The sequence below is a fragment of the Schistocerca cancellata genome, chromosome 12 (genome assembly GCF_023864275.1).
Source record: "Schistocerca cancellata isolate TAMUIC-IGC-003103 chromosome 12, iqSchCanc2.1, whole genome shotgun sequence".
In the NCBI taxonomy this organism is placed as follows: Eukaryota; Metazoa; Arthropoda; class Insecta; order Orthoptera; family Acrididae; genus Schistocerca; species Schistocerca cancellata.
In genome coordinates this window covers 128,237,003-128,262,662 of record NC_064637.1, presented here as the reverse complement: position 1 = coordinate 128,262,662, position 25,660 = coordinate 128,237,003, and the positions used below count along the sequence as shown (strand labels likewise).

At 47.1% G+C, this 25,660-nt stretch overlaps 1 protein-coding gene across 1 annotated transcript in view; it reads left to right on the top strand.

Moving 5' to 3' along the window:
• Positions 1 to 25,660, top strand: part of LOC126109641 (probable cytochrome P450 304a1) — a 131,254-nt gene that overhangs the window by 47,222 nt on the left and 58,372 nt on the right. The window contains exons 3-5 of the mRNA XM_049914687.1: positions 610 to 773; positions 2,805 to 3,098; positions 13,134 to 13,251. Coding sequence (XP_049770644.1) covers positions 610 to 773; positions 2,805 to 3,098; positions 13,134 to 13,251 — 576 coding nt within the window. The remainder of the gene's footprint in view (positions 1 to 609; positions 774 to 2,804; positions 3,099 to 13,133; positions 13,252 to 25,660) is intronic.

Here is a 25,660-nt window from a genome sequence, read left to right as displayed (position 1 = left end):
TACGGCACTGCGTAGGATCCTACGGTCTTGGCGTGCATCCGTGCGTCGCTGCGGTCCGGTCCCAGGTCGACGGGCACGTGCACCTTCCGCAGACCACTGGCGACAACATCGATGTACTGTGGAGACCTCACGCCCCACGTGTTGAGCAATTCGGCGGTACGTCCACCCGGCCTCCCGCATGCCCACTATATGCCCTCGCTCAAAGTCCGTCAACTGCACATACGGTTCACGTCCACGCTGTCGCAGCATGCTACCAGTGTTAAAGACTGCGATGGAGCTCCGTATGCCACGGCAAACTGGCTGACACTGACGGCGGCGGTGCACAAATGCTGCGCAGCTAGCGACATTCGACGGCCAACACCGCGGTTCCTGGTGTGTCCGCTGTGCCGTGCGTGTGATCATTGCTTGTACAGCTCTCTCACAGTGTCCGGAGCAAGTATGGTGGGTCTGACACACCGGTGTCAATGTGTTCTTTTTTCCATTTCCAGGAGTATATATATATATATATATATATATATATATATATATATATATATATATATATATATAGTAGCTGTGGAATTTGTGGCCCTGCTCTTACGATGCGATACGTCCTCCGTCTTCCCGCAGGCATCTTCCTGTCGGAGGGCCCGCAGTGGCTGGAGCAGCGGCGCCTCACCCTGAGGCACATGCGAGACTTTGGCTTCGGCCGCCGCTCTGCACGGCTGGAGGCGGAGATCGAGGCAGAGCTGAGGGACCTGCTGGAGCTCATCGGAGGCGATCGGAAGGACGAGGTGAGCCTGCGGGTGACGTTCACTCCTGGTCCGCACCGCCACACAACCGTCATACAGTACCCTCAATGGCAAAATGGCCCTGAGCACTATGGGACTTAACTTCTGAGGCCATCAGTCCCCTAGAACTTAGAACTACTTAAACCTAAGGACATCACACACAGCCATGCCCGAGGCAGGACTCGAACCTGCGACCGTAGCGGCCGCGCGGTTCCAGACTGTAGCGCCTAGAACCGCTCGGCCACCGCGGCCGGCCCTCAATGGCAACCGGCATGGATTCCGAATAGATGAATCAAGCGATACCCAATTCGGGCTTCCCTCACATGAGATCCAGAAAGTCACCGGTCTATACCTATATACACACTCCTCAACACACCGTATCTTGCATGGAGGAGGGTACTTGGTACGAATTCCATTTGCTGTTCCAGTATTAGCAAGTGCTGTTAGGGCAAGGCGAATGTCTACCTGGTGTCCATCCTAAGTGTAGTAAGACGCATTTTCTCTGGTGTTTCGGCAGATATTTACAAATTCGTTTTTGCAACGTGCAGCTGGAGTGAGCTCAAACAAATATTGCTCATGTGACTCCCAGTGTGCACGGAATGCTTCGGTTTGTTTGCTATTCTAAACAAGCCCTATTCTAAACAAGCGCCTGCGATGGTGTACTCAACGACGAACCTGGGTTCACGAATGGAAAACGTCATTATTTCGGATAAATCCAGGTCTGTTTACAGCATCATGATGGTCGCATCCGTGTTTGGCGACATCGCGGTGAATGCACATTGGAAGCTTGTATTCGTCATCGCCATACTGGCGTATCACCCGGCGTGATGGTATGGGGTGCCACTGATTACACGGCTCGGTCACCTCTTGTTCGCATTGACGGCACTTTGAACAGTAAACGTTACATTTCAGATGTGTTACGACCCGTGGCTCCACCCTTCATTGGATCCCTGCGAAACCCTACATTTCAGAAGGACAATGCACTACTGCATGTTGCAGGTCCTGTAGGGGCCTTTATGGGTACAGAAAATGTTCGACTGCTGCCCTGACCAGCACATTCTCCAGATCTCTCACCAATTGGAAACGTCTGGTCAATGGTGGCCGAGCAACTGGCTCGTCACAATACGCCAGTCACTACTCTTGATGAACTGTGGTATCGTGTTGAAGCTGTACACGCCATCCAAGCTCTGTTTGACTCAATGCCCAGGCGTATCAAGGCCGTTATTACGGCCAGAGGTTGTTGTTCTGGGTACTGATTTCTCAGGATCTATGCACCCAAATTGCGTGAAAATGTAATCACATGTCAGTTGTAGTATAATATATTTGTCCAATGAATACCCATTTATCATCTGCATTTCTTCTAGGTGTAGCAATTTTAATGGTCAGTAGAGTATCTACGGAAACACCGGAAAAAATGCCACTGACGACCGTAGGAGAGATACCCAGTATGTGCCTTCAGAGGAGCTGTTACTGTTGCTACGCGATATGTGTATTGCTGGCAGTAGAATCGTTGTGCAGTCTGCCGCAAATGACGCTTCTCTAAACTTCCTCAATAACGTTACATGAGAAGAATGTAATCTCGCTCAATTTGCGAGTGGAACGGGAAAGGGAATGATAATTTCGGGACAATAATTTCTTATTTGAAAATATTTTGCTTAGCATCCTCTCCCATTTGCATGACTGTGACACCAAAGGTGTGGAGACACGTCTGACACACAATATTCCCCCAGAGGAATACCTGGAGTGTTGATGTCCTGACTGATCGCTCTGCGCCGAGCGGTTCTAGGTGCCACAGTCTGGAACCGCGCAACCGAAATGGTCGCAGGTTCGAATCCTGCCTCGGGCATGGCTGTGTGTGATGTCCTTAGGCTAGTTAGGTTTAAGTAGTTCTAAGTTCTAGAGGACTGATGACCTCAGGAGTGAAGTCCCATAGTGCTCAGAGCCATTTGAACCATTTTTTGATCGCTCTGCGTGTGTCATCTCACAACACATACAGTTCGAGTGCGGCTCGTGAGCTTCGTGACGTTTCGGCAGGCGGTGACCCGACAATCACCAGGAGGGGACGGCTCGCGTCGTGTTCTGCTGCCCGAAGCGCTGTTCCCCACGTTCATCAACTCCATCTTGGCGGTGTACACGGGGGCCAGGCTTCCACGCTCCGCAGACGAGACGGCTCGTCGCCTGGGCAAGGCCGGCATCAGGTTCCAGCGGCACGGAGACACGACGGGGGGCTTCCTCACCATCCACTCGTGGCTGGCCAGAGTGGCGCCTGTGCTGTCCGGATACTGGGACGGACTGGAGGGCTCTCTCCAGCTGAGGAGCTTCCTGGAGGTGAGTCTGCTGAGAGAAGGTAGCCCCAGTGACAAAGCTTTCTTAGCATGCACTCGTGGCTGCCCTGGCTCTCTGCATACTGGGATGGACTTGAGGATTCTCTCCAGATGAGGACCTTCCTGGAGGTGAGTCTACTGACGCAAGTGTCGGAGAAGGTAGCCCCAGTGACAAAGATTCCTCCGCATACACTTGTGGCTGGGCTGGACTGTGTGGATAAAGGAACGAACTGGAGGGTTCTCTCCAGATGAGGACCTTACTGGAGGTAAGTCTGCTGACTCAAGTATTGGAGAAGGTAGCCCCAGTGACAAAGATTTCTTAGCATACACCTGTGGCTGGCCTGGCTCCTTGCACACTGAGATGGATTGGAGGCTTCTCTCCAGATGAGAACCTTCTCCTGGAGGTGAGTCTGCTGACACAAGTGTCAGAGAAGGTAGCCCCAGTGACAAAGATTCCTCAGCATACACTCGTGGCTGGGCTGGACTGTGTGGATAATGGAACGAATTGGAGGGTTCTCTCCAGATGAGGACCTTCCTGGAGGTGAGTCTGCTGACACAAGTATTGAAGAAGGTGGCCCCAGTGACAAAGCTTTCTCAGCATACACTCGTGGCTGGCCTGGCTCCTTGCATACTGGGATGGATTGGAGGCTTCTCTCCAGATGAGAACCTTCTCCTGGAGGTGAGTCTGCTGACACAAGTGTCAGGGAAGGTAGCCCCAGTGACAAAGATTCCTCAGCATACACTCGTGGCTGGGCTGGACTGTGTGGATAATGGAACGAATTGGAGGGTTCTCTCCAGATGAGGACCTTCCTGGAGGTGAGTCTGCTGACACAAGTATTGAAGAAGGTGGCCCCAGTGACAAAGCTTTCTCAGCATACACTCGTGGCTGGCCTGGCTCCTTGCATACTGGGATGGATTGGAGGCTTCTCTCCAGATGAAGACCTTCCCCTGGAGGTGAGTCTGCTGACACAAGTCTTGTAGAAGGTAGCTCGATTCACAAGGCTTTCTCAACAGACACTCATGGCTGGCCCGGGCTGTGTGGATAGTGGGATGGACAGGAAGACTCCCTCCAAATGACAGCCTGTGTGGAGGTGAGTCCCCTGAGTTCAGGTACAGGGTGCCCCACATAAAACCAGCACTCCTCATACCCGAGATTCAAATAACAATGAACTAACTTAAAAAATAATAGGTAATACTAACTTTAAAGTTACCTGTTTATACGAGAGGCTGGAAGTGGTGCCTGTGGGCATCCAGGCATCGATGGCTTTGTTTGATGATGTTATCGCCGGTCAGTGAGGCCGAGCGGTTGTAGGTGCTTCAGTCTGGAACCGCGCGGCCAGTATGGTCGCAGGTTCGAATCCTGCCTCAGGTATGGATGTGTATGATGTCCTTAGGCTGGTTAGGTTTAAGTATTTCTAAGTTCTAATGGACTGATGACCTCAGATGTTAGGTCCCATAGTGCTCAGAGCCATTTGAACCATTTTTTCTTTGATGTTATCAGCAGAACGCTGTAAATCTGCAGGTGTGATGTTGTTAATTTCTCTAGTAATGTTCTGTTTAAGATCGTCTACTGTGTGGGGATTGTCAACATGCACTTTGCTGCTTAGTGTGTCCCACAAATAAAAACTACACGGTGTTAAGTCCATGGCCTTCGTATGCCAGAGGCTCCTACTGACAATTCTGTCTTCAGGGGACACTTTGGTGATATGCCCCATACTTTGGCTTGATATCTGAGCAGTTGCTCAATCCTGTACGAATACTGCATACAGCTTCTCTGTATCTGTTAATTGTACATACAAAGAGTCAAAGATCTCTAGATTTCTGGCAGTGTTTAAGACAGAAATATGGGGCCAAAAAGTACATGCCGGACAATGTGCACCAAACCCCTATCTGCCCTGAGTGGAGAGGTTTTTAGTGCAGAATATATGGTTGTCCTGTGACCAGTATCTGCAATTCTGGTAGTTTACATAACTGGACAAACTAAACTGGGCCCCATTGACATGAAGTAAAGCAATGGGTCCAAGTAACCATTAACAAATGAGGTTAACAATAATGAACTCTTTTTTGTTTTTCGTGATCCCCAAATTTCAACTCTTGTACCTCACTCACACGATAGGCTTTTAATATCATATCTTTTAGCATGCGATGAGGTGGTGTACAAGATACACCAACTTGATGCAATAACCCCCTTATTGACTTGCAAGGATTTGTCGTAATGTCTGTGCGAATTCTGTCCCAGGGGTCCTCACTGCCGTCCGCCTATTCCTCTGCACATTCTGCACGGATCCTACAGTCTCCCACTTCTTGCACAGATCTTGAATAGTGTCTACCAGTATACCTCGCTTGGAACATTTCTTTACAGTACTTGATGGAACTTGTCTCTAAGCAGCACTCTACAATATCAATTCGCTGTTCCAGTGTCCAACAACTCGACAATACCCACTTCTCGCAACTAGTAACACACGATCACACAGCTGCTCTCAACTTTCCGATAAAATGTAGTGAGACCACTTTCGAGACAGTGTTGACACTTCAGAAGCAGTGTTGTTGTTGTTGTGGTCTTCAGTCCTGAGACTGGTTTGATGCAGCTCTCCATGCTACTCTATCCTGTGCAAGCTTCTTCATCTCCCAGTACCTACTGCAACCTACATCCTTCTGAATCTGCTTAGTGTATTCATCTCTTGGTCTCCCCCTACGATTTTTACCCTCCACATTGCCCTCCAATACTAAATTCGTGATCCCTTGATGCCTCAGAACATGTCCTATCAACCGATCCCTTCTTCTGGTCAAGTTGTGCCACAAACTTCTCTTCTCCCCAATCCTATTCAATACTTCCTCATTAGTTATGTGATCTACCCATCTAATCTTCAGCATTCTTCTGTAGCACCACATTTCGAAAGCTTCTATTCTCTTCTTGTCCAAACTATTTACCGTCCAGGTTTCACTTCCATACATGGCTACACTCCATACAAATATTTTCAGAAATGACTTCCTGACACTTAAATCTATACTCGATGTTAACAAATTTCTCTTCTTCAGAAACGCTTTCCTTGGCATTGCCAGTCTACATTTTATATCCTCTCTACTTCGACCATCATCAGTTATTTTGCTCCCCAAATAGCAAAACTCCTTTACTACTTTAAGTGTCTCCTTTCCTAATCTAATACCCTCAACATCACCCGACTTAATTCGACTACATTCCATTATCCTCGTTTAGCTTTTGTTGATGTTCATCTTATATCCTCCCTTCAAGACACCATCCATTCCGTTCAACTGCTCTTCCAAGTCCTTTGCTGTCTCTGACAGAATTACAATGTCATCAGCGAACCTCAAAGTTTTTATTTCTTCTCCATGGATTTTAATACCTACTCCGAATTTTTCTTTTGTTTCCTTTACTGCTTGCTCAACATACAGATTGAATAACATCGGGGAGAGGCTACAACCCTGTCTTACTCCCTTCCCAACCACTGCTTCCCTTTCATGTCCCTCGACTCTTATAACTGCCATCTGGTTTCTGTACAAATTGTAAATAGCCTTTCGCTCCCTGTATTTTATCCCTGCCAGCTTTAGAGTTTGAAAGAGAGTATTCCAGTAAACATTGTCAAAAGCTTTCTCTAAGTCTACAAATGCTAGAAACGTAGGTTTGCCTTTCCTTAATCTTTCTTCTGAGATAAGTCGTAAGGTCAGTATTGCCTCACGTGTTCCAGTATTTCTACGGAATCCAAACTGATCTTCCCAGAGGTCGGCTTCTACTAGTTTTTGCATTCGTCTGCAAAGTATTCGTGTTAGTATTTTGCAGCTGTGGCTTATTAAACTGATTGTTCGGTAATTTTCACATCTGTCAACACCTGCTTTCTTTGGGATTGGAATTATTATATTCTTCTTGAAGTCTGAGGGTATTTCGCCTGTCTCATACATCGTGCTCACCAGATGGTAGAGTTTTGTCAGGACTGGCTCTCCCAAGGCCGTCAGTAGTTCCAATGGAATGTTGTCTACTCCGGGGGCCTTGTTTCGGCTCAGGTCTTTCAGTGCTCTGTCAAACTCTTCACGCAGTATCGTATCTCCCCTTTCATCTTCATCTACATCCTCTTCCATTTCCATAATATTGTCCTCAAGTACATCGCCCTTGTATAAACCCTCTATATACTCCTTCCACCTTTCTGCTTTCCCTTCTTTGCTTAGAACTGGGTTTCCATCTGAGCTCTTGATGTTGATACAAGTGGTTCTCCAAGGTCTCTTTAATTTTCCTGTAGGCAGTATCTATCTTACCTCTAGTGAGATAAGCCTCTACATCCTTACATTTGTCCTCTAGCCATCCCTGCTTAGCCATTTTGCACTTCCTGTCTATCTCATTTTTGAGACGTTTGTATTCCTTTTTGCCTGCTTCATTTACTGCATTTTTATATTTTCTCCTTTCATCAATTAAATTCAATATTTCTTCTGTTACCCAAGGATTTCTACTAGCCCTCGTCTTTTTACCTACTTGATCCTCTGCTGCCTTCACTACTTCATCCCTCAGAGCTACCCATTCTTCTTCTACTGTATTTCTTTCCCCCATTCCTGTCAATTGTTCCCTTATGCTCTCCCTGAAACTGTGTACAACCTCTGGTTCTTTCAGTTTATCCAGGTCCCATCTCCTTAAATTCCCACCTTTTTGCAGTTTCTTCAGTTTTAATCTACAGGTCACAACCAATAGATTGTGGTCAGAGTCCACATCTGCCCCTGGAAATGTCTTACAATTTAAAACCTGGTTCCTAAATCTCTTTCTTACCATTATATAATCTATCTGATACCTTTTTGTATCTCCAGGGTTCTTCCATGTATACAACCTTCTATCAGAAGCAATATGACTAGAGATAATTAACCGGCACATAAGGCATACCTGATTTATGTTGGACACCCTGTATAATGTAGTTCTACCATCACTTAAATACCACAATGATGGGGGGAGGGGGTGTTCGGGCGTTCCTCACCATCGACTCGTGGCTGTCACCATTGTCCTTGAGCTATTCTGCTATTGGCATGGACTGGAGGGTCCTCTCCAGATGACGATCTTCATAGAGGTGAGTCTGCTGCAGCGAGTCACCATCCCTGTCTGGCTAGCCAGAATGGTGTGTGGCTAACGAGGGTCTGTATGGAGGCAAATCTGCTGCGACCAGTCTTGTGCAAGGTAGGTCCATTTGGACTCATTGTGAAAGTAAAGCTAAAAATGAAACAGTAAAATACACTGATCAGCCAGAACATTATGATCACCGACCTACTATCCAGGCAATAGCAGTGTCACCTGATGACTGCGTCACCTGGCGAGGGATGACTGCTAGTCACACACATGCAGTATCAGTGAACGTGCTACCCTTGTGTGGAATGGGAAGGCGTGCGATCTATTTTGAGTTTGAGTCAGGACAGATTGTCGTGGCCCACAGCCGATAGCTCGAGCATTTCGGAAACTGCAAGACTTGTCAGGCGTTGGAGGAGTGTTGTGGTGAGTGCTTTCAACACGTGGCGAAACTTAAGTGAAACCACATCCAGATATCGTGGGGTTTGGCGGCCACCCTTCATTACAGATATCAGATGTCGTAGACTGGGAAGTCTGTGGCGGAACTAACATCAGACTTTAATACTGGCCAGAGTACAAGTGTATCTGCACACACAGTGTATAACACTCCTGTCTGCTACTACTGTACCATAACCTCAATGCTAGAAACAGGTAGTGACATAAAACTATCTTGTAAAAGCAACTATGGCACAAAGCAACAGAGCAGTGTTACCCTCTGAGAGGAATTTTGTTATGTTGACCGTGTTGTACCTAACGGAGGTGGCTTATCGGAAATGAAAGTCAGAATTACGTAAATATTTGAACAGTACGAACAAAATTTTCCCTATCTGCACTGTTTAACTGATAAAGAAAACGTTCGCCAGCCTAACTAGGCAAGAGAATGATTAACATTCTCCTTTAAGAAAGTAGGTATAAGCAACTATAACGGATAAACACAACCTATACTTTGTCACACGCGAGTGCAGTGAACTCTGACACATACATATGTTTACGGTAAGATTGAAACTAACAACTGGAGCAGCACAAACTATTTGCAAAATTATAAGAGATACGGAAACACCCTATTACTTTCAGGCTTACATAAAGTGAATGGTCTTTACAACATTACTATTAACATGCACTTCTAATACACAAGATACACAAACACTTAGCAAACATGAATATATAATGTTTCACAACTGCAGCTTTCTCACTTTTACTACAGCGAAACACAATACTGACCAAACTGCAAGAAACTGACTCACCTTTTAGAATTTACTACAGATATCAAGGTGATCATTTGCTAAGCAAAACTTTAGAAGCCTCAGTCTTAAGAACTTTTAATTTTGCAGTTGGCAACAGCACTTTAATAAGCAGTTTTAATAGGAAAATTATTTTCAGCAAACAACATTTACTTTAACTCACTCTCTAGCCACATTAACTTTAACTTTGTTTTTACTAAGTTCAAGAGGCATTGATTAGCATAACATTGGTCATAAATGTTCTTTCAATACTGACACTCGGCAATTACTTTAGTTCAAACGGAAAGGAACCTGAGAGGTGTTATGATAAGGAGAAAAATCAAGGTAGGTACATAAATTCAGATATAAATTACCTTATATTTGAGCACAATAACACATCCATTAAGCTGATCCTTCACTGTACATCATTATAGTATTACGTTACAGTGATTGCGCAACGTGGTGGCAACTGCATGTTGGTAGGTGGATTCGCAGACAGAATTGCTGGACTCTGTCATTTCTTGGTGGCGACGACAGATACCAATTCCAGAATAGTTCCAGCTATTTATCCATCCATCCGAGGCATTGGAAAGCGGCAGGAAAAGCCTCTCTCGGAACCAGCACAATATGCATCTTTTAGATGGCAGTGCACGGACTCGTAGCTCGTCCCCGACTGCTGTCTCGTCCCCGACTGACTATCAGTTCCACCTTTTCCACCTAGGCCAACCACAATTTGCGCGCGCTACACAGTTCCGTTCCCGAGGGGAACCACTACACCATTTACATACAAACTAAGAACCCTAAGTGAGGATCAGCAATTTACATAACAGCAACCAAATGCATTAAATAAAACAAAACATTTACACATATTGACATCTCTACAAAAAATTATTCACACAAAATTACAATTATATACAGTAAGTTTTGTTCCCTCCAAATGGGACAAAGAGTTTAAATGAAAGATATGCTACACAGCATAGAATCAAACCATGACATCAAAGTTTGTATAAAGAAAGCAGTATACAATTTTATGTTATCGATTCAATCACACACATTGACAGAAGCGCAGCAGTGTAACATTAAATAAAACAAAAGCAAAATAAATCCATACAGCATAAGAGCTATGGTGTTACAAGTGCACCGAACATTCCTAACAATGGGCCTCCGCAGGCGACAGCCTATGCATGTACCAATGTTAACACCACGACATTGTCAGCTACGACTGAAATGGGCACGTGACCATCAGCAGCGCGTTACACAGTCTTATGAATTCCGATACCTTCTTCGTCATGCCGATTGGAGGGCGCAAATCCGTCTTCTTCCAGGGGAACATCTCCTGCACACCTGTACTACAGGATGGAGACGAGCTAGCGACGGCGCCATATTCTCTAGAGAACATTCATGTGGGTATCCGTGGTTCCAGTAGAGCTTCTGCAAGGCACCATGATGGCCAAGGAGTATCATATACCGGTTCCGGACCACGTACAGCAATTCATGACGATCATGTTTCCCGACGAGAGTGGCCGTTCTCCACCAAGATAAAGCTTCACGTCACAAGGCCAGGGGCATGACACAGTGGTTCGAGGAACAGAGTGGCGAGTTCCAGTTGATGTGCTGGTCCCCCAACTCGCCATATCTGAACCCGATCGAACACATCTGGGATGTGATTCAATGTCATCGCCGCCGGCCCGTGTGGCCGAACTGTTCTAGGCGCTTCAGTCTGGAACCGCGCGACCGCTACGGTCGCAGGTTCGAATCCTGCCTCGGGCATGGATCCTGCCTCGGGCATGGATGTGTGTGATGTCCTTAGGTTAGTTAGGTTTAAGTAGTTCTAAGTTCTAGGGGACTGATGACCTCAGATATTTAGACTCATAGTGCTCAGAGCCAATGTCATCGGCCCCTTCCCGGAATTTAAGGGGAATTAGGTGACTTTGTGCAGATGTGGTGCCAGCTCACTCCAGCGACCTACCCATGCCTCAGTGCTTCCATGCCACGACGTGCCGGCACTGTTACATGTGTCAAAGGCGGACATACCGGCTATTACGTAGGTGGTCATGATGCTGCAGGAATAAAACTAACTACACTCCTGGAAATTGAAATAAGAACACCGTGAATTCATTGTCCCAGGAAGCGGAAACTTTATTGACACATTCCTGGGGTCAGATACATCACATGATCACACTGACAGAACCACAGGCACATAGACACAGGCAACAGAGCATGCACAATGTCGGCACTAGTACAGTGTATATCCACCTTTCGCAGCAATGCAGGCTGCTATTCTCCCATGGAGACGATCGTAGAGATGCTGGATGTAGTCCTGTGGAACGGCTTGCCATGCCATTTCCACCTGGCGCCTCAGTTGGACCAGCGTTCGTGCTGGACGTGCAGACCGCGTGAGACGACGCTTCATCCAGTCCCAAACATGATCACTGGGGGACAGATCCGGAGATCTTGCTGGCCAGGGTAGTTGACTTACACCTTCTAGAGCACGTTGGGTGGCACGGGATACATGCGGACGTGCATTGTCCTGTTGGAACAGCAAGTTCCCTTGCCGGTCTAGGAATGGTAGAACGATGGGTTCGATGACGGTTTGGATGTACCGTACACTATTCAGTGTCCCCTCGACGATCACCAGTGGTGTACGGCCAGTGTAGGAGATCGCTCCCCACACCGTGATGCCGGGTCTTGGCCCTGTGTGCCTCGGTCGTATGCAGTCCTGATTGTGGCGCTCACCTGCACGGCGCCAAACACGCATACGACCATCATTGGCACCAAGGCAGAAGCGACTCTCATCGCTGAAGACGACACGTCTCCATTCGTCCCTCCATTCACGCCTGTCGCGACACCACTGGAGGCGGGCTGCACGATGTTGGGGCGTGAGCGGAAGACGGCCTAACGGTGTGCGGGACCGTAGCCCAGCTTCATGGAGACGGTTGCGAATGGTCCTCGCCGATACCCCAGGAGCAACAGTGTCCCTAATTTGCTGGGAAGTGGCGGTGCGGTCCCCTACGGCACTGCGTAGGATCCTACGGTCTTGGCGTGCATCCGTGCGTCGCTGCGGTCCGGTCCCAGGTCGACGGGCACGTGCACCTTCCGCCGACCACTGGCGACAACATCGATGTACTGTGGAGACCTCACGCCCCACGTGTTGAGCAATTCGGCGGTACGTCCACCCGGCCTCCCGCATGCCCACTATACGCCCTCGCTCAAAGTCCGTCAACTGCACATACGGTTCACGTCCACGCTGTCGCGGCATGCTACCAGCGTTAAAGACTGCGATGGAGCTCCGTATGCCACGGCAACCTGGCTGATACTGACGGCGGCGGTGCACAAATGCTGCGCAGCTAGCGCCATTCGACGGCCAACACCGCGGTTCCTGGTGTGTCCGCTGTGCCGTGCGTGTGATCATTGCTTGTACAGCCCTCTCGCAGTGTCCGGAGCAAGTATGGTGGGTCTGACACACCGGTGTCAATGTGTTCTTTTTTCCATTTCCAGGAGTGTAGATATATCTGTAAGAAAAAAAATTAAGCAGAAATTCTCCAAAAGACAGGAACAGCTTGGCTGGACGATAGGAAAGTAGATCATTTTGAGTGAACGAAAGTAATTTAAAGCACAAAACAAACCTAAAAGAAAATCGTCAAAATACCCTCTGTTCTCAATTTATATGCCAGCCATCTAAGCCCTCTTTTTCTTTTGCACGTTTCGATGTCTGTCAGTTGTTTACTCCCATATACTTATCACACTCTGTCGTTGCCCACAGAAACTGATCGAGGACCACAAGAATACCTACGAAGACGGCTACGAGCGTGGCTTCATTGACACCTACCTCAGGGAGATCAAGCAACGAGAGCACACGGGAGAACCGACACCATTCACCAGTAAGTGTGCGTTACTTTACCCGAATTATAATTACGCTCAGTCTGAGATTATACTCTTTGATAACCTTCTTGTCCAAGGAAACTTAACGCTTATCTTCATTTCTTCCTTAAAACGGGCAACATATAACCGAAGCTGCTGAAACTAATTTTCTTCTGTAGTCGACGACCTCGACCCACACTAACAAGGGAATATTCCTAACTGTCAATACACGATCCTGATGCAACGTTGCGTGTGTATAGAGGGGCAAAATACTGCAATAAGTATTTTTTTCTTCCCAATTTTACTTTTAAGGAGTAAAACTCATCCCGAAAGGTAATTTACAGTATTAGGTTCAGAGGGAATATTTCGAAACGATAATATATAAAATCATTTTTCATATAAAAGTTGTATATAATTAAAGTTACATCCATCATCCTCCATGTAGTACCGACTTCGCCCCCTGACTATTTTCATCTGTTTCCAAAACTTAAAGAACACCTTCGAGGACTTCAGTTTGATAGCGATGAAACGATGCAAGCAGAGTTGAGGTTGCGGCTCCGTCAACAGCACGGAACATTCAACAGTGACGGTGTCAACAAATTGGTGTCTCGTTGTGAGAAGTGTGTTCGCCGCCAGGGTGACCATGTTGAGAAATAAATATGTAGAAATGAGGAACAACGATGTAGAATAATCAAAATATCCACGGGTATGCTGCCGGTCTATAGTGTCCAACGGGCACAATATTTCGGCGATCAAACATGTCGCCATCATCAGGTGAACTGACGGACTGAGCTCCTGTGAACGTACCGGCACGGAGATCCGTACGCTACGGCTGCTCAGAGGGAACTGGGTTCGGTCGCGGCGGCGGCCGATTTAAATACCCTCCGCCCGCGGCGCGCTCCCTCCGCCGTCCGCGCCCAGCGCCACGGTCGCGCGGTGGAACAGATTGCGACGGCGTCTGAGATGACGTCGGTGTGATGGCTCTGTCCGCCGTGGTCGTCACAACTATACGTCTGCTCGATTTACTCTTGATTAACCCGATCGCTGGTTCCCAAGCCTTGCTAAGATTATAGCCACAGTCCCGGTTTATGAGGTCGTCATTGGTGCGAATTTCGATGGCCTCTCTAACAACGCTGTCCCAGTATCTCGACGTCTGTACCAGAATCCTCGTGCGGTCATACTCCATGGCGTGATTTTCCGACAAACAATGTTCAGCGACCGCCGACTTGCTCGGATACATCAGTCGAGTGTGCCTCTGGTGTTCACGGCATCGATCCTCGACGGTACGCATCGTCTGACCAATATACGACTTGCCACATTGACACGGAATCTGGTACACGCCGGCCTTCCTCAAACCGAGGTCATCTTTGGCGCTCCCCACCAGTGCACGAGTTTTATTTGGAGGACAAAACACAGTTCCGACCCGGTGTTTCTTCAGAATGCGGGCGATTTTCCCCGAGAGTGCGCCTGTGTATGGAATAAATGCAGTGCCTACCTCCTCCCTCGTGACTTCATCCATCTCAACAGGTTGTGCTGCAGTGGTTGGGCGGAGAGCACGTTGAATCTGCCACTCTGAGTACCCATTTTTTCGAAATACAGTTCTCAGATGTTCCAATTCCTGGGATAGACTCTCTGCGTCAGAGATAGTGCGCGCCCTATGTACTAGAGTTTTAAGTACCCCATTCCTCTGTGAAGGGTGGTGGCAGCTGTCTGCATGCAAATACAGATCAGTGTGCGTAGCCTTCCGATACACCCCATGACCTAGGGTGCCGTCAGCCCTTCTCTTGACCAAGACGTCAAGGAAAGGTAATTTACCCTCCGTTTCAGTCTCCATAGTGAATTTGATGTTGGGGTGTATGGAGTTTAGATGTGTAAGGAAGTCAAGGAGTTTATCCATACCATGTGGCCAGATGACGAACGTGTCGTCCACGTAACGGAAAAAGCAAGTAGGTTTCCATACGGATGACGACAGGGCTTCCTCCTCGAAGTTCTCCATGTACAAATTCGCTACCACCGGTGAGAGTGGGCTACCCATGGCGACTCCCTCCGTTTGTTCGTAGTATTCTCCATTAAAAAGAAAATACGTGGAAGTCAAGACATGCCTAAAAAGTTCAGTGGTCTTCTCATCAAACTTCTGACTAATCAATTCTAGTGACTCTCGCAGGGGTACCCTCGTAAACAAGGAAACGACATCAAAACTCACCATGATATCTGACTCATCCAACCTGAAGCTATCAAGGCGTTTAACAAAATCCACGGAATTACGGATGTGATGAGGGCATTTACCCACATAAGGACTTAATATTCCCGTCAGGTATTTGGCCAACAAATATGTAGGTGCCCTGATGTTGCTGACAATGGGGCGTAATGGTACCCCCTCTTTGTGAACCTTCGGGAGTCCATATAGTCTAGGCGGTACCGGACCTTGGGGTAACAATTTCTTAGCGTCACCCTCCGGTAAATCTGCGTCTTTGAGAAGCGCCCTCGTCTTGTTCTCCACCTTCTTTGTAGGGTCAACGCTGATCTTCCGGTAGGAATCGTCATTTAGCAGGCTCTGCATCTTATCAGTGTAGTCCTTATGGGAGACAACAACTGTAGCATTGCCTTTGTCAGCTGGTAAGACAACAATTTCAGAGCGCTCCCTCAGATCACGAATGGCCGCCCTCTCTTTACTGCTGATATTTGACTTCATCGGCTTGGATTTCGTCAACGCACGACAAGTTTCACGACGTATTTCCTCGGCTGATTCTGGCGGAAGTCGAGCTGCAACCTGTTCAACAGCACTAACAATTTCTGCGACCGGAGTGAACTTGGGGGTGGGAGCGAAGTTGAGACCTCTCTGCAAAACCGAGACCGCATCATCACTCAACGCCAGGACACTATAGACCGGCAGCATACCCGTGGATATTTTGATTATCAAATACGCCGGGAGAAACTCAAGAATCACAACGATGTAGAATGTTAATGAAGAGTTTTCCAGTAAAAGTTGGGAGGCATTACTTTTCATCATGCCCTCGTAGAACATGTCAAAGCTAGGACAATAAATACCAATTCCAAGTGGCTTAGGTCTTATGGATGTGGAATAAACACACTTTCTTCATTTACGAGATAGTGACAAAACTGGCACAAAACATGTAAATGTACAATAAATTTAGGTGCGGATGATAATTCTTAGGCTTTTGTCGCCTCGCAGCTTGTAAAAAATCTAGAATGAGATTTTCACTCTGCAGCGGACTGTGGGCTGATATGAAACTTCCCGAGTTCGAGTCTCGGTCCGGCATACAGTTTTAATCTGCCAGGAAGTTTCATGTAAAAAATCTGTTTCCGATAATTATTTACGACTACATTAATGCACTGAAAATGTGCAGAAAGTCAGATTTTTATGTACTAGTGACATTATTTGATATTAATAATAATCCACAGATATTAATAGGCTCTGCTATAAAAGTCATCAATTAAATCCTTTAGGCTCTTCTGAAACTGAACCACATTAGTAGTTAAACTTTTTATGAGTGCTGGCAAGTTAATGACAGACACGTTTCTGGACCAAAATGAGTGACTTTAAATATTAGTGAAGATTATTCTTATTTCTATCGTTAACTTCATAAACTGAGCTATTGATCTGAAGAGAGATATTAATGACAAATTTCACTGAGGAATAGGTATATTGGGAAGCAATTCTTTGAACACATATCTGCTGGACGCCCTACAACTCGGGAAACAAGCTTGGCTTGATTAATTGTTCCAGAAAAACGACCCCATGTGAGATCATGTGATAAAAAGTAAATGAAGTTTTTTAGTATTTTATTTTTATATTACCTCTGTCTGACAACAGTCACATCGAAAATTAAGATTTTTGTTTAGGCACTTCAGCAGTTCTGTGGTAAGTTGCTCTCAGATTATACTGATGCCCATAAGCTGAGGGATCTACAAGATCCAGGAAACAACACATGGCATGGAGATAATTGTGTTGAATGATAACCGCTTGGCTGGTCTTGTAAATAACATATTTAACGACCTGTTTCGTAGCCTAGAAGCTACATCATCACGTTGTATCTGTTACATTATGACACCAATGTTGCAACATTCGTTATCTATGAATATGTGGCACAATTAGTGAATCGTCAGGTAAGCAGAAAGCATGGGTCTACGATTCCTCAAGCGCGCCATGAATCCATAACAGACACCCAGTTATATTCGGCCTACTGTCGTTCGTTCCTGTCCATTTGCAACTTTAACGTCACGATTTAACAAATCTAAACTGATGATGTGGTTGTAGGCTATGAAACAGGTCACTAAATGAGTTATTTACAAGATCTTATTTGTAAATTAAAGGGGGAGAGGGGAGGGGAAGAAAGGGAGTGAATCACTGCTGTCAGCTGCATCAGGACATTACGTGGAATCGGCAGCGACGAATGAAAATGTGGACCACACCAGGACCACACACTCCCATCGAGAGCCACGCATTGATATAATTCATATAATTTACAAGATTAGCCAAGCGGTTGATTCTCAAGACATCTACTTATGGATGCTGTCGTCTTTCATACAAGGTAGTGGGTAATAATTGAGTTGAATGGTGCCCTGACATCATTGTAACACTCGATACAGTGGTAAAAATACGAGGCATATTAAAAAACCAGCCATGCTACTTGGGACTGACACGTGATTTTTGTGGTATCTCTTCAGTGGTGACATATATGACCTCAGTACAAGGTATGGACCCTTGCAATACAGTAGCCACGATGGCATACATAATTTCTACTGGGCTGCCCATCGTAGCTTGTGGTAACAGCTGTCACTGTTGGATAAACGTGCTCTGTGGGTTACGGCTGCAGCCCACGTTCCACGTACACTGAATCAGATTTAAGCCCAGCGAGCGAGCTGACCTATCTACGAGGGTAATCCGAAAAGTAAGGTCTCCTATTTTTTTTATAAGTACAGAACTATGAGGAATATAAATACTTAGGTGTGAAAATTACAAATGATGGGAAACAGGACAAAGAAATTAGATCAAGAATAAATTCTGGAAAGACGACAATCTCTTTATTGAGTGGAATTCTCTGGGACAAACACATAACAACTGATAACAAAATAAGGATTTTTAAAACAATAGTTAGGAGCATTATTACATATGGTTCAGAAGTGTGGACAACAAAATGGCAACTGAAATCAAAATTATTAGCCACAGAAATGGATTTCTGGAGACGTTCAGCAAGAATATCAAGACGAGAAATAATAAGAAATGAAGTAATCAGAGACAAGATGAAATGTAAAAATTCAATTATTGATTTCATCGAGCACAAACAACTTAAATGGTATGGACACATCAGACGAATGGAACAGGAAAGGCTACCAAAATGCATAATCGACTGGGTACCAATTGGAAGAAGAAAAAGGGGACGACCACCTGATACATGGAAACAGGGAGTTCAGTCAGCAATGAGGAAGAACAACATTCCTGAAGATTTATGGACAAATAGAGAAGAGTGGAGAACAATAATTAGTGACTTACTGTAATCTAGAATAGGTGCTGGAAAAATGTACTCACATTGTAAATCCAGAATAATAAAAAACAGAACTATGTGTGGCAGTTGGTCACACTGTTATGAAGAGTGCTTCACGCGGTGTGTGTAAACATGCGCACGCCGCGCTGAGGCGCTCAGTCGTGGCCTGGCAGCCGTTGAGAATGGAGCTCCCGTTGGATGTTACCGCCAAGTGTGAATTGCGCGCAGTTATTCGGTGTTTGAACGCAAAGGGCACTGCGCCCATTGAAATCCATCGCCAATTGACGGAAGTGTACGGTGAGTCGTGCAGGGATGTCAAAAATGATCGTAAGTGGTGTAGAGAGTTTGCAGCTGGTCGGACAGAAATTCACGACGAACAAAGAGGCGCGAGACCGTCAATTTCGGAGGAGACAGTGTTGAAGGTTGAGCAAAGCACGCGTGAAGATCGGCGGATCAACCTGGACGATCTCTGCACGTTGGTTCCTGAGGTCTCCCGAAGCACCGCTCACAGAACTTAACGGAAACATTGAACTACCGGAAGGTGTGCGCAAGATGGGTGCCACGCATGCTGACTGAGGACCACATGCGGCAACGAGTTGACGCTTCCCGCGCATTTCTTCACCACCTTGCAGCCGAACAGGACAAGTATCTGGACTAAATTGTCACGGGTGACGAAACCTGGGCGTACCACTTTACACCTGAGACCAAGCAACAATCATGCCAGTGGCGGCGTCCTTCTTCGCCAAAGCCGCGGAAATTCAAACAAACACAATCTGCCGGTAAAGTCGTGACAGCCGTTTTTTGGGATCGGAAAGGGGTGTTATTGTTGGTCGACTTTATGCCCACTGGGACCACAATTAACGCTGACAGGTGCTGTGAGACTCTGAAACGGAGGAATGTTGAGTAAGGGCGTACTCATTCTCCGTGACAACGCTCGCTCACACATCGCTCGTGTAACACCTCCGTTTATTTGTCCCGACCTGATCTGATCGAATAGCAGCCCAATAATTATTATTAATGTGATCGTGTACCTAATGGGGCTGGCAATCGGAATTGACTGCTACGGAAGTTGTTACTTTCCAGTTCGTCCTTCTCAAATGCTGTAATAATGAAATGTCTGGTAACAAGAAAAACACCAACACAGTTTCACTAATTACGAACCTACACTCCTGGAAATTAAAATAAGAACGTGAATTCATTGTCCCAGGAAGGGGAAACTTTATTGACACATTCCTGGGGTCAGATACATCACATGATCACACTGACAGAACCACAGGCACATAGACACAGGCAACAGAGCATGCACAATGTCGGCACTAGTACAGTGTATATCCACCTTTCGCAGCAATGCAGGCTGCTATTCTCCCATGGAGACGATCGTAGAGATGCTGGATGTAGTCCTGTGGAACGGCTTGCCATGCCATTTCCACCTGGCGCCTCAGTTGGACCAGCGTTCGTGCTGGACGTGCAGACCGCGTGAGACGACGCTTCATCCAGTCCCAAACATGCTCAATGGGGGACAGATCCGGAGATCTTGCTGGCCAGGGTAGTTGACTTACACCTTCTAGAGCATGTTGGGTGGCACGAGATACATGCGGACGTGCATTGTCCTGTTGGAACAGCAAGTTCCCAGGCCGGTCTAGGAATGGTAGAAGGATGGGTTCGATGACGGTTTGGGTGTACCGTGCACTATTCAGTGTCCCCTCGACGATCACCAGTGGTGTACGGCCAGTGTAGGAGATCGCTCCCCACACCATGATGCCGGGTGTTGGCCCTGTGTGCCTCGGTCGTATGCAGTCCTGATTGTGGCGGTCATCTGCACGGCGCCAAACACGCATACGACCATCATTGGCACCAAGGCAGAAGCGACTCTCATCGCTGAAGACGACACATCTCCATTCGTCCCTCCATTCACGCCTGTCGCGACACCACTGGAGGCGGGCTGCACGATGTTGGGCGTGAGCGGAAGACGGCCTAACGGTGTGCGGGACCGTAGCCCAGCTTCATGGAGACGGTTGCGAATGGTCCTCGCCGATACCCCAGGAGCAACAGTGTCCCTAATTTGCTGGGAAGTGGCGGTGCGGTCCCCTACGGCACTGCGTAGGATCCTTCGGTCTTGGCGTGCATCTGTGCGTCACTGCGGTCCGGTCCCAGGTCGACGGGCACGTACACCTTCCGCCGACCACTGGCGACAACATCGATGTACTGTGGAGACCTCACGCCCCACGTGTTGAGCAATTCGGCGGTACGTCCACCCGGCCTCCCGCATGCCCACTATACGCCCTCGCTCAAAGTCCGTCAACTGCACATACGGTTCACGTCCACGCTGTCGCGGCATGCTACCAGTGTTAAAGACTGCGATGGAGCTCCGTATGCCACGGCAAACTGGCTGACACTGACGGCGGCGGTGCACAAATGCTGCGCAGCTAGCGCCATTCGACGGCCAACACCGCGGTTCCTGGTGTGTCCGCTGTGCCGTGCGTGTGATCATTGCTTGTACAGCCCTCTCGCAGTGTCCGGAGCAAGTATGGTGGGTCTGACACACCGGTGTCAATGTGTTCTTTTTTCCATTTCCAGGAGTGTATATTCGTCTCAAAAACACAAAAGGAGGAGACAGCCACTGCCTTCGTCATACATATCTAATCACGGCTAATCTCAGCACAGGCTTCTTCGTTTTTCATTATCGTCACACGCTAATCCATCACTGCAATCCAACACTGCAATCCAAAGTGATGCCGGCGCGGTAGACGCGAAACCAAAATATCGGCACTAGAATGTCACTAATCACTTTCGTAATAATACTTCTTCACCTTCCCGATATTATTCTAGTACAAAGGGGTTGAATCACGGCGATGGCAACTCCCTTTGTCGTTACAGCCTTGCATTACAACAACTGGCCTCCACACACCTCTACCCGCAACCTGGCACTGGCTCAACTCCACACTCGCTCTCGCAACACGACACAATCGATTGTTCGCCCTATCGACCTGTGCCGAGTGCAAATTTATAGTAAGGGCCTACGGACCCCTTACACTCGGCAAACCGTTGCCCTCCTGCAACAGTTTCAGTGGAACATAATCGCCCACTCACCCTATAGTCCTGACTTGGCGCCCAGTGACTATAATCTGTTCGCTAGGTTAAAAGAACATTTGGCCGGAAAGCGATTCAGCTCCAACGACGAGGTGAAGGAAAGGTTCATAACTTTCTGAACAGCATGGCGGCGAGCTGGTATGACATCGGCATCGACAGAAATGGTGATTATGTCGAAAAATAGCTAAATGTAAACTGATGTACACCATTGTAGAAATAAACAGGTCTATGCACTTATAAAAAAAATAGGAGACCTTACTTTTGGGATTACCCTCGTAGATGCGTGATGCCCTCTTGTTACGTATACTCGTCCACGAACCCTGTGAGGTTGGACATTATCATCCGTAAGATAGATCTGAGGGTCCACGTTTTTTGGGTCACCAGTCTCCTGACTAGTTTGATGCGACCTACCACGAATTTCCCTCCCGTGCCAACCTCATAGTCTCAGAATAGCACTTGCTCACTACGTCATGTTCCAATCTCTTCTCTTTCCCTACAGTTTATACCCTCTACAGCTTCCTCAAGTTCCACGGACGCTATTCCCTGATGCCTTCACACATGTTCTATCACCCTGCCTCTTCTTCTTATCGGTGTTTTTCTTATCTCCCTTTCTTCGCCGATTCTGCCGAGAACCTCCTATTCCTTATCTTATCGTTCCACCTAATCCTTAACATTCTTCTATAGCACCACATCTCAGACGCTTCGATTTCCTTTATTTTCTGGTTTTCCCACAATCCACGATTCTCTGCCACGCAATGCCCAGCTCCAAACGTACATTCTTTGAAGTTTCTTTCTTAAATTTAGCCCGATGTTTCATATCAGTAGACTTCTTATGGCCAGCAATGCCCTCTTTGTCTGTGCTACTCTGCCTTTTTATGTCCTCCTTGCTTCGCCTGTTATGGGTTACTTCACTCCCAAGGTAGCAGAATTCCTTAACTTTGCCTAATTCATGATCACCAATTTTGATATTAAGCTTCTACTATTCTTGTTTCTACTGCTTCTCATTACTTTCGTGTTTTTGCTATTTATTCCCAGTCCATATTCTGTATTCATTAAACTGTTCATTCCATGTAACAGATCCTGTAATTCTTCCACACTTTCACTGAGGATAGCAATATCATCAGTGAATCTTATCATTGATATCCTCAAACCCTGAATTTTGATCCCATTCCTGAACCTTCCTTCTATTTCTGCCATTGCTTCTTTCATATTCACACTGAATAGTACACTTTCTAATCAGAGCACTTAGTTCTTGATCTATTATTTCTCCTCTTAGTTCGTGTACATTAGGTATACTACCCGTCTTTTCCTGTAGTGGACACTAATGTTCCTGAGAATTTAGAACATCGTGCACCATTTTACATTGTTGAACGCTTTACCTACGTTCACAAATCCTAGGTGATTATGACCCATGAATAAGGCGCAGGTAACTGTTGCAAAATGTCATCTCCTGTAAACCAAACGTCACTCTAGTCTTTAGAATCACTATAGTGGCATATGTGCTCCTAACATGACGCTGCTCAAGAAAAGGATATTGGCGCTGACGGATTGGTTCCTGTACACAGTCCTGTCAGGACTGTAACGATAACCAGGGTGGTGGCCAGATTGAAAGATGTCAGGAATCACTCTCCAAGCTAAAGAGCGACTCATCAGTGGGCAGATAACACCATCCCATACTTTCTGGGTCCACTCATGGCAAACTAAAGAGTTGCCCAAAATATGATATCGTAGGAGATAATACAGGTAAAAGTAAGCAAAGTAAACAATCCTTCACGTTTCATTGTCAGAGATAGTGGGGATTAATCTCAAGGTGAAGATAACAGCATTCAGATTCCGCACAATATCTTGAATGTGATAGTCCGAGAAAGCTTACTACCTCCCCTCAGTCTTAAGAATTTAAAATGGCCATCTTCACAGACAGTTTGACCACCTTTGGACAATATAATTTTGTTTTTGCAAGAGTTATGTGTAAAAGTTGTGTGGATTGCGTCTGTGTTGCATCTGTTCTCCGAAAGCCACCTGCTAATACACTGACTGCTCTAGCAGCTACATAATTTGCATTGTGTTACACATTTTTCTCAATAGCAAATGTGTAATCTGCAAAGAGAAAAAGTTTTGAATGACGTGTCATGTTTAGCGGTATATCGTTGATATACACTCCTGGAAATGGAAAAAAGAGCACATTGACACCGGTGTGTCAGACCCACCATACTTGCTCCGGACACTGCGATAGGGCTGTACAAGCAATGAGCACACGCACGGCACAGCGGACACACCAGGAACCGCGGTGTTGGCCGTCGAATGGCGCTAGCTGCGCAGCATTTGTGCACCGCCGCCGTCAGTGTCAGCCAGTTTGCCGTGGCATACGGAGCTCCATCGCAGTCTTTAACACTGGTAGCACGCCGCGACAGCGTGGACGTGAACTGTATGTGCAGTTGACGCACTTTGAGCGAGGGCGTATAGTAGGCATGCGGGAGGCCGGGTGGACGTACCGCCGAATTGCTCAACACGTGGGGCGTGAGGTCTCCACAGTACATCGATGTTGTCGCCAGTGGTCGGCGGAAGGTGCACGTGCCCGTCGACCTGGGACCGGACCGCAGCGACGCACGGATGCACGCCAAGACCGTAGGATCCTACGCAGTGCCGTAAGGGACCGCACCGCCACTTCCCAGCAAATTAGGGACACTGTTGCTCCTGGGGTATCGGCGAGGACCATTCGCAACCGTCTCCATGAAGCTGGGCTACGGTCCCGCACACCGTTAGGCCGTCTTCCGCTCACGCCCCAACATCGTGCAGCCCGCCTCCAGTGGTGTCGCGACAGGCGTGAATGGAGGGACGAATGGAGACGTGTCGTCTTCAGCGATGAGAGTCGCTTCTGCCTTGGTGTCAATGATGGTCGTATGCGTGTTTGGCGCCGTGCAGGTGAGCGCCACAATCAGGACTGCATACGACCGAGGCACACAGGGCCAACACCCGGCATCATGGTCTGGGGAGCAATCTCCTACACTGGCCGTACACCACTGGTGATCGTCGAGGGGACACTGAATAGTGCACGGTACATCCAAACCGTCATCGAACCCATCGTTCTACCATTCCTAGACCGGCAAGGGAACTTGCTGTTCCAACAGGACAATGCACGTCCGCATGTATCCCGTGCCACCCAACGTGCTCTAGAAGGTGTAAGTCAACTACCCTGGCCAGCAAGATCTCCGGATCTGTCCCCCATTGAGCATGTTTGGGACTGGATGAAGCGTCGTCTCACGCGGCATGCACGTCCAGCACGAACGCTGGTCCAACTGAGGCACCAGGTAGAAATGGCATGGCAAGCCGTTCCACAGGACTACATCCAGCATCTCTACGATCGTCTCCATGGGAGAATAGCAGCCTGCATTGCTGCGAAAGGTGGATATACACTGTACTAGTGCCGACATTGTGCATGCTCTGTTGCCTGTGTCTATGTGCCTGTGGTTCTGTCAGTGTGATCATGTGATGTATCTGACCCCAGGAATGTGTCAATAAAGTTTCCCCTTCCTGGGACAATGAATTCACGGTGTTCTTATTTCAATTTCCAGGAGTGTATGTGAAAAGCAGTGGACCCAGAACGGTACCCTGTGGCACCACCAACTTTTCATGGCCCCAGTCGGATTCTAATCTTTTCCTGATTGTGACACTGGAGACCAACATTTTGCTTCGTAGTTTCCATAGTGAATTATTGTTGAGATTTTTCCCTAATCACGTAACATTTAAATTGTGTATATAGTCATCTAAATATGAAAATAATTTATTGTCCAAAGCTGTTACAATAATTTCAAATCAATCGGCCAGTAATGGC